At 38.5% G+C, this 16877-nt stretch overlaps 1 protein-coding gene across 1 annotated transcript in view; it reads left to right on the forward strand.

The window, feature by feature from the left end:
* The window catches only part of PDZD8 (PDZ domain containing 8), a 91460-nt gene extending 74583 nt beyond the window's left edge, over positions 1–16877 (forward strand). The window contains exons 4-5 of the mRNA XM_065894627.1: positions 8828–8990; positions 13873–16877. Coding sequence (XP_065750699.1) covers positions 8828–8990; positions 13873–16076 — 2367 coding nt within the window. The 3' untranslated portion in view covers positions 16077–16877. The remainder of the gene's footprint in view (positions 1–8827; positions 8991–13872) is intronic.

Raw genomic sequence — 16877 nt, forward strand, 5'->3', positions numbered from 1 at the left:
CATGTACCAAAATGTTCACTGCAGCACTATTTACAATAGCCCGGAGATGGAAACAACCTAAGCATCCATCATTGGATGAATGGATAAAGATGTGGCACATATAAACAACGGAATATTACTCAGCCATAAAAAGAAACGAAATTGAGCTATTTGTAATGAGGTGGATGGACCTAGAGTCTGTCATACAGAGTGAAGTAAGTCAGAAAGAAAAAGACAAATAACCGTATGCTAACATATATGTGGAATTTAAGAAAAAAAATGTCATGAAGAACCTAGGCGTAAGACAGGAATAAAGACGCAGACCTACTGGAGAACGGACTTGAGGATATGGGGAGGGGGAAGGGTGAGCTGTGACAGGACGAGAGAGAGTGGACATATACACACTAACAAACGTAAGGTAGATAGCTAGTGGGAAGCAGCCGCATGGCACAGGGATATTGGCTCGGTGCTTTGTGACAGTCTGGAGGGGTGGGATAGGGAGGGAGACGCAAGAGGGAAGACATATGGGAACATATGTATATGTATAACTGATTCACTTTGTTATAAAGCAGAAACTAACACACCATTGTAAAGCAATTATACCCCAATAAAGATGTTAAAAAAAATTATGTCCATGTTAGGAAGGGATTAAAAAATCAGTGTTGTTCCCCACCCTGCCCCCCACCAAGGTGAAAATAAGGCATCCCAGCTGGGTCCAGGGAAGGCTAAAAGGATTTCAGAGTGTGAGAGCTCTTAAAGGCTATCTTGTTGTTTTCACTAAATTGCTCTGCACCAGATAGGTACACATGCAGCTAGAATTTTTTAACCTGTGTCTAACATGATTGGTGAAGTTAAATGCAGGCTGTCTGCAATCTTGTATGTGTTGACTAGTGATTAAGCTCATGTAATTGCTGTTTAGTATGTGTCAGCAATTCTTGACAATTGATAAACTTTTTTTTGGTATGTCATGCAAAAAAATACTAGAAATAGTATTTCTCTTCCAATAGAAGTTTATCTTTTGGTTTCAACTAAATTCAGGCCAATCGACACAGGCTAAGCCACAGAGAAAGCACTTTACAGCCTACATTTTTTTTTCTATTCCTATGATAGATTGGTTTATTGATTATTTATCTATGTTGACAACAATATTAAAGAATTTCTTCATAACAGTTCAGAGTATAATCAACTACTAAAATATGAGTTGCAGATAATAAAGCCCATTTTATTTAGCACATGGAGGGTGCTACAAGGGCAGGGAGCAGGGGTGTGCTCCTGGCCCAGCAAGGATGGCCTCCAACAGTTCTCCACTCCTCCCAGACTCTCCAAAGCCCACCGCACTGCTCCTGGGAGTAGGGACAGCAGCCCAAGCCTGGGGACACAGCTTATGAGTTTGGAGGTGCCTGGGCCTGCACCCTTCAGAGACCTCTGTCGCTAACACGCCAGGACCTGGAGCTGCCAGCCTGGGGGGTCCTCTTGTTGTGGAGCAAGGGCTTATGTGGACTATGAGGACTGTTTCCTAGCTTTTTTAGTAGAGCAGGGGGACAGGAAAGGGCGAGTGACACAGTAACCTGTACACATACGTACACAACAGGTGTATAAAGCTGAACTTTTTAACAGTAGGCTTTTAGATGCAGATAACCGTTCCCATTCCATAATGGGAAAACCATTCCTGGTCCATAATGTAAAGGTGCAGAAGGAGGTGAAAGCCCAACACTAACAGCATGTGTTTGAATCAAAGTAAGGGTTTATTTGCAGGGTACCAAGCAAGAGAGTGGGAAACAAGTCTCAGATCCACTCCAATTTGGACTTGATTGAGGGACTTTTTTAAAGGGGAAGAACAAAGAGGCTGGGATTAATCATCTACTTGTGCCATTTCTTTTTTATTAATATGTGATTTTTTTTAATTGAGAGATAGTTGATATACAGTATTATATAAGTTTCAGGTGTACAACATAGTGATTCATAATTTTATAGGTTATATTCCATTTATAGTTATTGTAAAATATTGACTATATTCCTTGTGCTGTACAATTTATCTTTGTAGCTTATTTATTTTGTACATAGTAGTTTGTTGCTTTTAACTGCCTACCCCTATCTTGCCCCTTCCCTCTTCCCTCTCCCCACTGGTAACCACTAGGTTACTCTATGTGACATTTCTTTTTTTTTCTTTTTTTGTAATTGAAATATAGTTGATTTACAGTATTGTGTTAGTTTCAGATGTACAGCACAGTGATTCAGTTTTATGTATGTATTTTTTCAGATTATTTTCCATTATAGGTTATTGCAAGATATTGAATATAGTTCCCTGTGCTATACAGTAAATCTTTGTTGCTTATCTATTTTGTGTACAGTAGTTTGTATCTCTTAATCCCATACTGTATGTGACATTTTTTTTTTTTTTTTTTTTTAATTTTTGGCTCTGTTAGGTCTTCATTGCTGTGCACGGGCTTTCTCTAGTTGCAGTGAGCAGGGGGCTACTCTTCCTTGCGGTGTGCGGGCTTCTCATTGCGGTGGCTTCTCTTGTTGCAGAGCACGGGCTCTAGGCGCGCAGGCTTCAGTAGTTGTGGCACACGGGCTCAGTAGTTGTGGCTCGCGGGCTCTAGAGCACAGGTTGTGGCACACGGACTTAGCTGCTCCATGGCATGTGGGATTTTCCCCGACCATGGCTCAAACCCGTGTCCCCTGCATTGGCAGGAGGATTCTTAACCACTGTGCCACCAGGGAAGTCCTATGTGACATTTCTTTATCATAGTTTAAGGAGTCAGGATGTCTTTGTTTTATGATTCTCAGGCCAGGTGGTCCATGGTTCAGGGGTCTGTTAGCTCGTCTTGTGCTGGAGAAACAACTTGAGTTTGTATGTTGATGATATCTACAGCAGCAATTTTGGTAGATTAATGATGTTAACAATAGTAATCTTAGCCATCTGACTCTAGTTGATTAATGTTCAGTTAGCACAGGATTGGGGTAAGAGGTGACAAAGAAAGGAAATAAAATTTTAGATAGAAAAACTGTAAACTCAGTAAGGGAACTCTGTTTTAGGGGGACTTGGTTTTACTCTGTAGGACGATGGTGAGGATAGCACCACACTTCTGAAGCCCCGAGCCCCCATCACCTCCTGGACAGGCCCCTATCTGCAGAAGAGGCAGCCTCTGGTGTCAGGAGGAGCTGCTGGTATAGCACTGGCCCAGGCGCTCCTCTCCTTCTCTGACCCATCTTGCAGGTGCTAAGTCCCTGCAAGGGCGGGCGGCAGAGGCCCCTGGCTAGGCTCAGGCAGATTCCATCCTACATTTATAATGTATTTGTAGCTTTGTAGTTAATAAATACAGCACTTTGAGTTTAATGAGATATTGTATATGGTGGTCTCTAACACGGTGCCTGGTAAGCCAGAACCCGTTTGAAACAGATACCTACTAAAACTCACTTAAGTAAAAAAGGTGTGCTTATTTTGAGGATTCCGGTATTTCATGCCACAGTCAGGTGTCAGGGTCACTGTTCGTGGTTGTGTGGGCTAGGGTCTGCATAGCTTTTAGTAGGAGTACAGCAAGGCCTTAGCAACAAACTGGAACTAGAAACTAAATCACTGTCAGCCTCTCTCTCTTTGCAGACAAAATGAGTTCTGTAGATGTTAATTTTTCCTTAATCATAGCTTATCTTTTGGAATAGGGGAGTACCCAGATTTTGGTGGGCTTAAAAACATCTAATTGGCTTTTTATGAGAAAGGAAAAGTTATTACATGATGGTTAGAATTGACTGAAGGTCTCCCATCCATAATCTATTCCTGTATTTGTTATCAGACATTTTCATCCTGCTTTTCTTTTTTTAATAAAGAGTTCATGATCAGCAATCCAAAGGAAAATATAATATTGTGCCATGTTCACTTTTTCTTCGCTATGCTTTTATTTGTCCATAAGAAATACAATTTTTTCTCTCTCTGCTATTCCTTTTTTCAGCCCCTTCCTTTTCCTTTCATTTGATATGTCTTTAGTCTACAACATAGAGGAAACCTTCTAGCAGGATGAAAACATAATATTGTGAAAAGGTAGATATTTACCACCATTGGTATGATTTCTGTTCTTTGGAAGTAAAGACCATGCTTGAGCCCATTCTTCTCCCAGTGGGTTTGAACTGGCTGCTGTTCTCTTACTGAATGTCGACATCAGTCACCGTCTTTGTCTTTTCTAATGGGAGAGTTTTTAAAGTCATATGATCATAAAATTAGCTTCTCAGTCTTGATCCTGTAAAAGTAAATTAAGGTTTGAACGATATAAGATAGTTTAAATATTCTAATGCCCTGAATTGATGTTTGTTTCATAATATGTTTGCCTTGTTTCCTCAGCTGCATATTGAGTTCATTCACAGCAGATTGGCTTTTAAATTTCCTTTTGTATCCTGTTTTGACTAGTAGTGCTGAGTCTTACTAATAAGTATAATAATAGATGCTGAAACTTTTCATAGCTCTGCATCTGAGAAAGACATTGTTGAAGACGTCATATTTCACCTCTAAACATTTCAGTATGAATCTTCTAAAAATAGAACATTTTACATAACTACGATAACCATTATCACACATAAGAAAATTAATAATTCCTTAATTTCACCAAAGTTTCAGTCTATATTAAAATGCTCCCAGTGTCCCATAAATGTTTTTGTAGATTTTTTTCCCCTGAACTAGGATCTTACCAAGATTCAGACATTACATTCGGTTGTTCCAGCTCTTTAGTCTTTCTTTGTCTCTCTCTCTCTCTCTCTCTCTCTCTCTCTCTCTCTCTCTTTTTTAAATCTAAATGTTTCTCTCTCCTTTTGGGTGATTTTTCAAATCTGCTCATTCCTTCTACATTTTAACTGGCTTCTTTTTAGGCAGGAGTAGGGTGGAGGGGTAAAGAAAAACTTCACTTTGAGTGCTAAATAATTTAATATGTAAACAAATGGATAGGTGAATTTAAGAGCTAATTGCAGAAGCAGTACTTACATAAATCCTACATTTAAAGTGAAAGCTATGTTGTTGAAAGAAAAACCTCCAAGAAAAGCAAAAGGCTATACAAGACAGAAAATGTAAAGATGTCCAGGTTCTCAATAAATCATATTTATATAGTCACAATATTATAAACATGACTTTCAGTCAACCTTGATAGCTTAAAAATAGTTTAAAAATTAATATAATAGTTATCAACTTTCATGGTAGAGTTTAGAAGGTAGAAGGTATAAAGGGGAGAAGTGAAGGGAAAGATAGAAGTCCTAGTATCAAGAGAGATATTGTCTGTAGTTGATGAAATAAGAAATATAGGGGTATAGGTATATTAATTAAAGTTATAAAGAGGTTATGCAGAGGAACTAAAAATAATGATGTAACTCTACTGTAATTTGGGGGCAGGAGAATGGACTGTCATCCTTATCTATTATAATAGGAAGTCAACACGTTGTCCAAAATTTGATATCTTAAGAAATGATGATGTTAATTTCTACAACTAATATCTGTCCTTAGGCTAATACCACACTGTCTTAATTACGCTAACATTATATAGTAAGCCTTGAAATTAGGTAGTATAAGTCCTTTAGCCTTGTTCTATTTAAGGATGGCTTTGATTGTTCTAGGTCTTTTACCTTTCCAAAGTCCTGCAAAGATTTTTACTGGGATTACTTTGAATCTGTAGATAAATTTGGGAGGAACTGGCCTCTTAACAATAATGCGTTTTCCAATCCATGAACATGGTGTCATTCTTCATTTATTTAGGTCTTCTTTAATTTCCCTTTGCAGAAGTTTTCAGCATACAGGTTTTGTACATCTTCAAATAAATTTAATCCTAAAAGAAGATGTGGTGTATATATATATATATATATATATATACACACACACACACACACACACACACACACACACACACACAATGGAATACCACTTATCCATAAAAAGAGAAAAACGATGAAATCTTGCCATTTGTGACAACATGGATGGAGGGCATTGTGGTAAATGAAGTAAGTCAGAGAAAGACAAGACCTTATGATTTTACTCATATTGTGGAATATAAACAAATAAAAACAAAATAAATGAACAAACCAAACAAAAACAAACATGTTGATAATAGAGAACAAAGTGTGGTTACCAGAGAGGAAGGGGCCGGGAGGAGAGGTGGTGGTGAAATGGATAAAGAAAGGGGATTAGTTGTATGGTGATAGATGGAAACTAAATTTTTGGTGATGAGCACACACTGTAGTGTATACAGAAGCAGAAATGTAATGTACACGTGAAACATATAATGTTATAAACCAATGTTACCTCAATAAAAGATAAATTTTAAAAATTTAATCCTAAGTATTTTTATGCTATTACAAATTAATTTGCTTTCTTTATTTTCTAATTATTTGTTGGTAATATATAGAAACATATTTGCCTTTTGTATATTGACCTTGTAGTCTGTGACCTAATTTCACTTATTAGTTCTAAAAGTTGTTTTGTAGATTTCTTGGGATTATCCACGTATAGGGTCATATTATATGCAAATAAAGACCGTTTTTCTTCTCCCTTTCCATTCTTTATGTCTTCCCTTTTTCTTACATCATGACCCTAACTGTACCCCCCAGTATAATAATGAATTGAAGTGGTAAGAACAGAAATCCTTGCTTTGTTCCTGATCTTGGGTAGAGAACAGGTCTTTCACCCTTGAGTATTATGTTACTTATAGATTTTTATAGATGCCTATAATCAGATTTAGGATGTTCCCTTGTAGTTCTGTTTTGTTGGGGGCTTTTATCATAAATGGATGTTGATTTTTTTTTTGTGGCTATTAAAATATTTATATGGTTTTCTCCTTTCTTTTCTTAATATGGTGACTTATACTAATTGACTCCTGGGTGCTTGAATCAACCTTGAATTCCTGGAATCAACTCCACTTGGTTATGATTATTATCCTTTTCATATATTATTGGGTTGAATTCCCTAAAATTTTGTTAAGAAATTTTGCATCCATATTTGAACATTAGAAATATTAGTCTGTAGTTCTGCTTTCTTGTCTGGGTTTGGGAATTAGGGTTACATTGGCCTTAACACATGATTTAGGAAGCATACCCTCCTTCTCTATTTCTAAAAGATTCCAAGTAAGATTGTTATTTCAACAATTCATAATGAAGCAGACTAGACCTGGAGGGATTTTTTTTGTGCAAAGGTTTATGAATTTGATGTTTTTAATTGATATAGGGGTGTTCAAATTTTCTATTTTTTTAGTCAGTTTTTCTCATTTGTTATCTTTCAAGGAAATTTTTCCATTTCATCTGGGTTGTCAAATGTATTGACATAAAGTTGTGCATAACGTTGCCTATTCTCTTAATGTCTCTAGATTCTGTAGTGATATTCTCCTCTTATTTTGATTTTGGTAGTACACATTTTTCTTTATCAGTTTATCCTAGAGGCTTATCAGTTTTATTGACTATTTCATTGAATCAGCTTTCATGATTTCTTTGTTGTTTTACTTTCTATTACATTGATTTCTGTTCTTCTTTCTTTCTACTTTGGGGTTTCTAGTTCTTTAAGGAATGAACTGAGATCACTAATTTTAGAATTTTTTTCCTGATATAAGTATTTAAAGCTATAAATTTCCTCTAAACACTGTTTTAGTTGCATCCCACAAGTTTTGATAGATTGTATTTTCATCATCATTCCACTCAGAATATTTTTTTTAATATAAATTTATTGTTTTATGGCTGTGTTGGGTCTTGGTTGCTGCACGCCGGCTTTCTCTAGTTGTGGCGAGCAGGGGCTACTCTTCATTGCAGTGCAGGGGCTTCTCATTGTGGTGGCTTCTCTTGTTGCAGAGCACAGGCTCTAGGCACACAGGCTTCAGTAGTTGTAGCACACGGGCTCAGCAGTTGTGGCTCGCAAGCTCAGTAGTTGTGGCACATGGCCTTAGTTGCTCCACAGCATGTGGAATCTTCCCAGACCAGGGCTCAAACCTGTGTCCCCTGCATTGGGAGGTGGATTCTCAACCACCACGCCACCAGGGAAGTCCCAAGAATATTTTTTAATTTCCCTTCTGATTTCTTCTTTGACCATGAATTTCTTAAAGTGTGTTGTTTTACTTTTCAAATGTTTGGGGTTTTTCTAGTTTTCTTACTGTTAATTGATTGCTAATTTAATTCCATTCAAAGAACGTATCTTGGATTTCAGTCTTTTTAAATGTATCAACGCTTGTTTTATGACCATAGCACATCCTGGTGGACTTACCATGTGTACCTGAAAAGAATGTGTATTCTGGCATTGTTATAGTGTTCTATAAATGTCATTTAAGTCAAGGTTGATCACGTTCAGATCGTCTATGTCTTCGTCTGTTTTTTCTAGTTATATTGGTTGCTGAGAGAAGGATGGAGAAATAGGTATACCTCTAATAGCAGGTCTGGTAAAGTATTAATTGCAAAGGGACATGCATTCAAGTCAAGAAGAATTTGTTACTATATTTTATAACCTACCACAGGGTTCATTTTAATTATTCTTTGTGCTTTTGTATATTTTTAAAATTTTCTGTAATAAAACCTTAAAAACCAAATCATCTTTGGTAATGATGTCAGAGTTTAGGGAGTGCATGCCACATGCTATACCAGATGTAGGAAAAATATTTAGGATTTCTATTTATGTTCACCTTATCATTTAAAAGGTTCGATGGCACAAATGTGCAGTCTGAGCATATCTTAATTTATATTGTCACAATAAAAGATTTCCTCCCTCCTTTATTAGTCTGTAATAATAATCACCATGGTATAAAAGTCAGCATCAACTGTAGTGCTCTCGATGTGTTGTGTTTTCTCACTCCACTACTGTGAACCCATTGAATCTGTTTTCATTTTTTTATCTTTATCAAAGGTTGAATTAATAAAGGGGAATTTACAAAGTGTCGGACTTACACTTCGTCTTGTCCAGTCAACTGACGGGTATGCTGGGCACGTCATAATTGAGACCGTGGCCCCAAACTCGCCTGCTGCAATTGCTGATCTTCAGCGGGGAGATCGACTGATTGCTATTGGAGGTAATTATGCTGATGTGCAGTATACCTGACATTTACAAAGAAAACCAGAGAACAGATGTGGGGGTTTTTCCTCTCTTCTTTATTTCTTTTTTTTTATTATTTTTTTTTATTTTTGGCTGTGTTGGGTCTCCATGGCTGCGTGCGGGCTTTCTCTAGTTGCAGCGAGCGGGGTCTACTCTTCATTGCGGTGCATGGTCTTCTCATTGCAGTGGCTTCTCTTGTCGTGGAGCATGGGCTCTAGGCACGCGGGCTCAGTAGTTGTGGCTCATGGGCTCTAGAGCACAGGTTCAGTAGTTGTGGCACATGGGCTTAGTTGCTCCACGGCATGTGAGATCTTCTCAGGCCAGGGCTCGAACCTGGGCATGTCCCCTGCAATGGCAGGTGGATTCTTAACCACTGCGCCACCAGGGAAGTCCCTCTTCCTTCTTTATTTCTATAAGCACGTTACTTTCACAATGGAAAGAAAGTAATAACTATACTATAAATAAAAGTGTGAAGGAAGCCTTAAAAAATTTGAAACACATCATTTTAGTTCTAATTATAAATCTTGAAAATATTTCATCTTTAGACCATTTTCCTCCTACTTCTATTTTCTTTTTTATTGAATGTGAAAGAAAGGGCAGGTCAACAGTTATCTTTCTGTGTGGCCACCACCATTACTACTCTGAGCCTAAAACTGACAATGTTAGCACTACTGCCCCCATCACTCAGGACTAGATAATTAACAGGAGAGAGATTCCCTGTCTAAAAGGGCACCTGAACTGTCCCGTGGCCCTTACTGCTCCTGACTGGGCAGCCGCTTGTTAATAGACTGTCATTCAGCGTGCAGCCCAAATCACCGTCACGGGCAGAAAAATGTCACCTGCATGCCTTCCTATCAGTTGGATTGATAACAACAAAATCTCTCTATTGTTAGGCAGATTATTTGCTTGCGTGTTTATAAATAAGCAGTAAAGACTCACTGTGGACGTCAGTGGGGGGAAAGTCCAAACCTTTTCAGACCTTTGTAGTACGTGGCCCACCCATTCTAGGCTTGTCAAGAGATTTCTTGAGCCCATGGTTGGTTACAATTGAGCTTTTAAAGGCAACATGGAATATTCTCTCACAGCTAAAACAATAAATAACAAGGTAAATTAGTGCCTAAATTAAGGAGCAGTTGTCTTTGGTTCTATGTTGAAGAAACTCTACCTTTAATTCATATCCATCATGACAATAAAATAATGAAAATTATTTAATTGCATACCTGGAAGCCCCACTAAGTCAATATTTCACATGGAAATCCCTCTGATTGTGTCAAAAACAGTGCTTTTCAAACTCTGTGTATTCCCATCACCCAGGCATGGTGTTAAAATGTGGATTCTGATTTAGTAGACCTGGGGTGGTGCTCCAGGTTCTGTATTTCTAACAGGCTCCCAGATGATGATACTGGTTCATAGACACTTAGGATAATAAGGCTATAAAATAAACCTTATCTGTTACGTAGTTATTTAACATAAACATAACAGTTATCCCTCAGCTAAAAATCATAATTCAGTATGAATTTTTTATATGTATACATATACCCTGTTTGGTTTTACCTACAGCATAAAATTGTTTTCTTTTTTACGTCCTTTTATGAAAGGTTTTTGTTTTCAATTATACAAGTAGTAAATATCTGTTATCAAAAATAAATAAATCCAAGCAATATAAATACAGGCAGGGTGAAAAAGCAAAAGTCATCTCTTTGTGTCTAACATTTGTAAAAATAATAATATTCATTGAGATAAGGGGAGGGTATGATACACATTCTTTTTTTTATAGCTATACTTTATTTGTATGGGTATACAACATTTTAAAAACATTTAGTGGGCTTCCCTGGTGGCGCAGTGGTTGAGAGTCTGCCTGCCGATGCAGGGGACACGGGTTCGTGCCCCGGTCCGGGAAGATCCCACATGCCGTGGAGCGGCTGGGCCCGTGAGCCATGGCCGCTGAGCCTGTGCGTCCGGAGCCTGTGCTCCGCAACGGGAGAGGCCACAACAGTGAGAGGCCCGCGTACCGCAAAAAAAAAAAAAAAAAAAAAACATTTAGTAACGGGATTGGTGATAATTGAAATAAGATTGGCAAAATGTTTGTTATATTTAAGCTCAATGATGGAGTTCATTTTACTATTTCCTCTGCTTTTGAGTATATTTGAAATATTCCAAAAGAAAAATAATCCATATTTGGATTATTAACTGCCTCAGTCCCAAGAGGCAGATGTTAAGTCACAAAGAATGAGTTTAGATTGAGCTGAAGTTTTTTGCCTACCTCAGATCATTAGATGGACTTAATTTTTATTTATGTCAAACTACAGTTTTGCTGGTTCATAGTGTGGTTAAAGGGAAGCAGAAGAAATTAAGGCTGGATGAATCATGAAGTCATACGAGAAAGCTCTGAAATTCAGTATGAGTTTGTAGGCTAAAGGTTTTTGAGCCAGTGTTTTAGGAAAACTGGGGAGCAATATATGTTTGGTGATTAAAATAGGGAAGATCTAAGTGAGGGATCATAGTAAAAAGCTGTTTATTACTATAGTGCAAGCCAGTGGTCAGGAGGATCTGAAAGGAGGAGGAATGAAAATGGACTGGAACTCTAATAGGATTGACAGCAGACTGAATCTATCTAGGGAGTCAGCCATCTCCATGATTCAGATCGGGTTAACTGGGAGGGTGGCAAATTGATTCACATAGTAGTGAGAATAGGAAGATGAGAAGGTCAAAGAGAGATTTTAACTTCACTGAATTTGTAGTATCAACGAAACATCCAGGTGGTGATATCCAGAAGTAGCTAGGAATGTACGACTAGAGTGAAGAAGAGGGGACGCCAACCAAAGAAAAAGTTGATAGTTGAAACTACTGAAATGGGTGTAATCTAGGGAGAAAACAAAAAGGCAGAGAAACTAATGAAAAAAACATGGGAACATTTGCATACAAGGGACAGATATAGGTGGGGAAAAAAAGAAAGCAGAGATGATCAGAGCCAAATTAGTACAGTGTTGTGAAAACCAAGGAAAACAAGGTGTTAAAGGAGAAGAAGGACGGGAATTAAGATTTTAGCAAGGATAATTGATAGAGCAGAGTCCTGAAGGGGATAGGGAGTAGGATCCAAAGTACAAGGGATACTTCCTCCTCTAAGATGGCTTAATCCTGAAAATGACTGGCAGGGAGGAGAGGTGGCTTCTTACTGATCTTCAGTATATAAGGTGATGTCATCTACAGAATAAAAGAGAGTAGGAAGGGTGGGTTTCAGGGGAATAAGAAAGGTTTGAAGCTGGTGTTTGGAGACTTAGTTGTTTAGCTAAAGCAGCACTGAAAGCCTTGCTGCAGACAGATGGTATAACTCGGGAGTTGTATCCAGGTGATAAGCTCAGGAGCAGGAAAGGGAGATAAGGGGCTAGCAAAGCTGGGGATCAGAAAGACAGGTAGATGGTAGAAGAGGAAAGGGCTGGGGCAAAAGAATAAAAAAGCTTGATGTGAACACCACTGAAGTTTTGAACTGAGGTTGGGGAGAAAAGCAAGTGGTATCAGGAGACCAGCTGGACCACGAGAGCAAAGGAGGAATGACTGGACATGGAAACGACCTCAAAACAGACTCAGTTAGCAGACAGGATTGTTAGAGGTGGAAATAGGAGATTGTGATCAGAGGTTAATCTCCAAGTAAAAGACCTTTGATGTGGAAAACTTCCAAGTGATGACCAGGTCTAAAGCATGGTCTTGCCTGGGCAGCCAAAGTAGGAGAATATAGAGGTTGAGGAACTCTGAAGTCAGGTTATTAGATGGGGCTGATTTACTTTGATTTATTTAGGATGGCCTTAAGACCTTTGGAAAGCAAAGACCCCTTCTCACCTTTCTGTAACTCCTACAGAAAGGGTTGGCTTAGGTAAGTACTGTTTTGGAGAGGGTAGGGAAAAAATAGAGCCTTTAAAAGATACACCTAGAATATCCCTAGAAGAATACATCAGAAGCTTTGATTGCCTCAGGAAAGGGACAATACATCTGGGAGATAGAGGTGGAAGGGAGATTTTTCACTGTACATCTTTCTATACTTCTTGAATTTTGAACTAATTGGTGTAGCACCTATTCGAAAATAAAATGAAAACTTAAGATATTGTTGATATAGATACAGATAGTAAACAACTTGTTTAACTTTAAAGCCTTCCTATTATGCCTTCCTTATTCTTTCTGGTCCTGAAAAAGACTAGTTTGATGGGTAGGGCTAATGAAAAGAATCTGTAAGAGTCCACTATTCATAACAGTATTGGGGTGGCCAAAAAGTTTGTTCAGTTTTAAGTGAAAATAAAAGACATTTTTCATTTTCACCAAGACTTTCATTGAACAGTGTATTCACTAACAACAAAATTTTTGGCCAACCCAATATTTTGCTAAGTTTATTTCAAGCATTGGTCTCTTAATTTGAATCATTCACCATACAACTTGTAATCCCTGATGCATTTTACAATTTCCCTTAATATAATCACAGTTTCCCATCATTTTAAGCCTGATTTAACCGTTAATAAAATCCTTTTCAATAGGTCTCACTCCGCTCACTTCAGTTCAAACTGAGGAATAATGTCTTTTAAACCTAGGAAGGAATGGTAAACAATTAGGAGTTAACAGCTTGACACCCTCCTCAGGATTTTCATGTCATCATTTGGTTTGAAAAGGTAAACATTTCCAGGACATCGGAGCAGTCAGGGTTTAAGAATCAGTACACTGATGTATCCATAAACCCGTAAGATATTTTAGAGGTTTCACTGTTACTTTTCCATTAGTTAAGTAATCATGAATTAATGGCAATTACACTTAGTGAATTTAGGTAATTTTTACTGCAGTAATTTACATGTTTCCCTTTTAATATCTTAAAACAGGTGTGAAAATCACATCTACACTGCAAGTGTTGAAGCTTATCAAGCAGGCTGGTGACCGAGTCCTGGTATATTATGAAAGGCCTGTTGGCCAGAGTAACCAGGGTGCAGTGCTGCAAGATAACTTTGGACAGTTGGAAGACAACTTTCTGTCGGGCCCATGCCAGCCAAACTATGAAGAGGAAACAAGTGGGTTGGCAGTAGATGCTGAAAACAGAGACCTGGATTCTGAATTTGAAGACTTAGCAAGTGATGTGAGAGCACAAACTGAGGTCAAGGATGAGGCACAGTCATTAAGTCACAGTCCCAAACGTACTCCAACAACACTTTCTGTTAAACCCCTTGGAACTATATCACCAGTTTTAAACCGTAAATTAGTTGTAGGAAGTTACCCACCACCCCCAAAACTTCCATCCAAAGAAGGAAATAAGCCCTTGGCCCTAAAATCTTCCGAGATAACAGAACCAGCACAAGTGTCAAAACCCACCCAAGGATCCACTTTCAAACCACCTGTGCCACCACGACCACAAGTCAAAGTTCCTTTACCTTCTGCTGATGCCCCAAATCAGGCAGAACCAGATATTCTCGTTGAAAAGCCAGAGAAGGTGCTGCCGCCGCCTGCTGCAGATAAACCTGCTGAAAAGCCAGCGAAAAACCTGGATCACGTCGAAGAAGCGGCTGCAGCCAAGCAGTCTCCAGCAAAGCAAGAAGTGGCAAAAGATTTGACTTCAGAAAGCTCCTGCCCGCCTACGGACAGTTCAGATGACCATCAAACGTGGGAGTCATCAGAAATTCTTTATCGTAATAAGCTCGGAAAATGGACAAGAACCAGAGCCAGCTGTCTCTTCGACATAGAAGCCTGCCACAGGTACTTAAACATCGCACTGTGGTGCAGGGATCCTTTCAAATTAGGGGGTCTCATCTGTTTGGGGCACGTCAGCTTAAAACTTGAAGAGGTGGCTTTAGGATGCTTAGCTACATCGAACATGGAATACCTTTCCAAATTCAGACTGGAAGCCCCATCACCTAAGGCCATGGTCACGAGAACCGCGCTACGTAATCTGAGCATGCAGAAGGGGTTCAATGACAAATTTTGTTTCGGTGATATTACTGTTCACTTCAAATATCTGAAAGAAGGAGAGCCAGACCACCATGTAGTTACTGACTTAGAGAAAGAAAAAGAACTCCATTTGGTCGAAGAGGTTTCTGCCCTTCCTAAAGAGGAGCACTTTGTTGGACAGATGGGTTTAACAGAAAATAAACATAGTTTCCAGGATACTCAGTTCCAGAACCCAACTTGGTGTGATTACTGTAAGAAAAAAGTTTGGACTAAAGCTGCTTCCCAGTGTATGTTCTGTGCTTATGTTTGCCATAAAAAATGTCAGGAAAAGTGTCTAGCCGAGACTCCTCTTTGTGGAGCAACTGATCAACGGCTAGACCGGGCCCTGAAAAATCTCAGGCTGGAAGGACAAGAAACCCTCTTAGGCCTGCCCCCTCGTGTTGATGCTGAAGCTGGGAAGTCAGTCAACAGAATGACAGGTTTGACAAGACATATTATCAATACGAGCTCTCGTTTGTTAAATCTGCGTCAAGTATCTAAAACTCGCCTTTCTGAGCCAGGGACTGATCTAGTAGAACCTTCACCAAAACACACACCCAACACATCAGACAACGAAGGCAGTGACACAGAGATCTGTGGCCCAAACAGCCCTTCTAAACGGGGCAACAACACAGGAATAAAATTAGTGAGAAAGGAGGGTGGTCTGGATGACAGCGTTTTCATTGCAGTTAAAGAAATTGGTCGTGATCTGTACAGGGGGTTGCCTACAGAGGAGAGGATCCAGAAACTAGAGTTCATGCTAGATAAACTGCAGAATGAAATTGATCAGGAGTTGGAACATAATAATTCCCTTGTTAGAGAAGAAAAAGAGACAACAGATACAAGGAAAAAATCACTTCTTTCTGCTGCTTTGGCTAAATCAGGTGAAAGACTGCAAGCTCTAACACTTCTTATGATCCACTACAGAGCAGGCATTGAAGACATTGAATCTTTAGAAAGTCTGTCCTTAGACCAGCACTCCAAAAAAATAAGCAAGTACACAGATGATACAGAAGAAGACCTTGATAGTGAAATAACCCAACTAATAGACTCTCAGCCATTCAGTAGCATATCAGATGACTTATTTGGCCCATCTGAGTCTGTGTAACAGTCTGTTTAAACTTTCTAGTGATTGAGGAAAAGTTGCATCTAAAGTACCACAGATACAACCACATTTAAACCCTCTTATTATGCACTTTGGCCTGCTTCTTCACAGTTATTTGCTTGTGTAAGAACTAGAGTGGAAAAGGTGGTTTTCCAGCAAAAACATGATCAGCTCACTAAATTGGTTGTTTCAGATTGCATTTATAGCTATGCTTTTTGGGTTTATACTGGGAATTTATTTTTACTAATTTATTTTTACCTTTTTCTAATTATGTAAGCTGACTTTTCGTGTTTATGTAGGTGTGATGTCTCATTGTGGTTTTTTTCCCTTCCTCTTCCTAGTTTTTGAATTAGTGTTAAATAGGATACTGTCCAGATTCTTGAAATATTTTCATTTCCATCACAGTTATAACAACAAATTTGCTGCATGCCCAAATTGACAACAGCAATCATTGAGGGAACAGGTTTTGAATCATACTTTGTGTTATGAAGTTTGTCATATCTACTTGCTTGAGATTTTTGTTATTTTGGCGTTTGGGGGAGTGCTTTTTGTTTTGATTTTGCCAAATGTAACATGAAAGCCACAGCTTTAGTTAGTTATGCTGATTTAGTAAAAAAAAAAAAAAAGTTTTACATATATTGCTTGTTTTTTATGCTTTTGTGAAATTTTTTTCTAAAGCTTATGTGCAGTTTTAGTGCGAATACAGTGATTAATTTGAAGAGCCTGCATTGAAAAACAAAATGCAACAGGGAATAAATACAGAATGCAGTTGGTCAAGAATTTTGAGAGGATGACCAGATTACT

This window comes from Phocoena phocoena, chromosome 16 (genome assembly GCF_963924675.1).
Source record: "Phocoena phocoena chromosome 16, mPhoPho1.1, whole genome shotgun sequence".
NCBI classification, from domain to species: domain Eukaryota; kingdom Metazoa; phylum Chordata; class Mammalia; order Artiodactyla; family Phocoenidae; genus Phocoena; species Phocoena phocoena.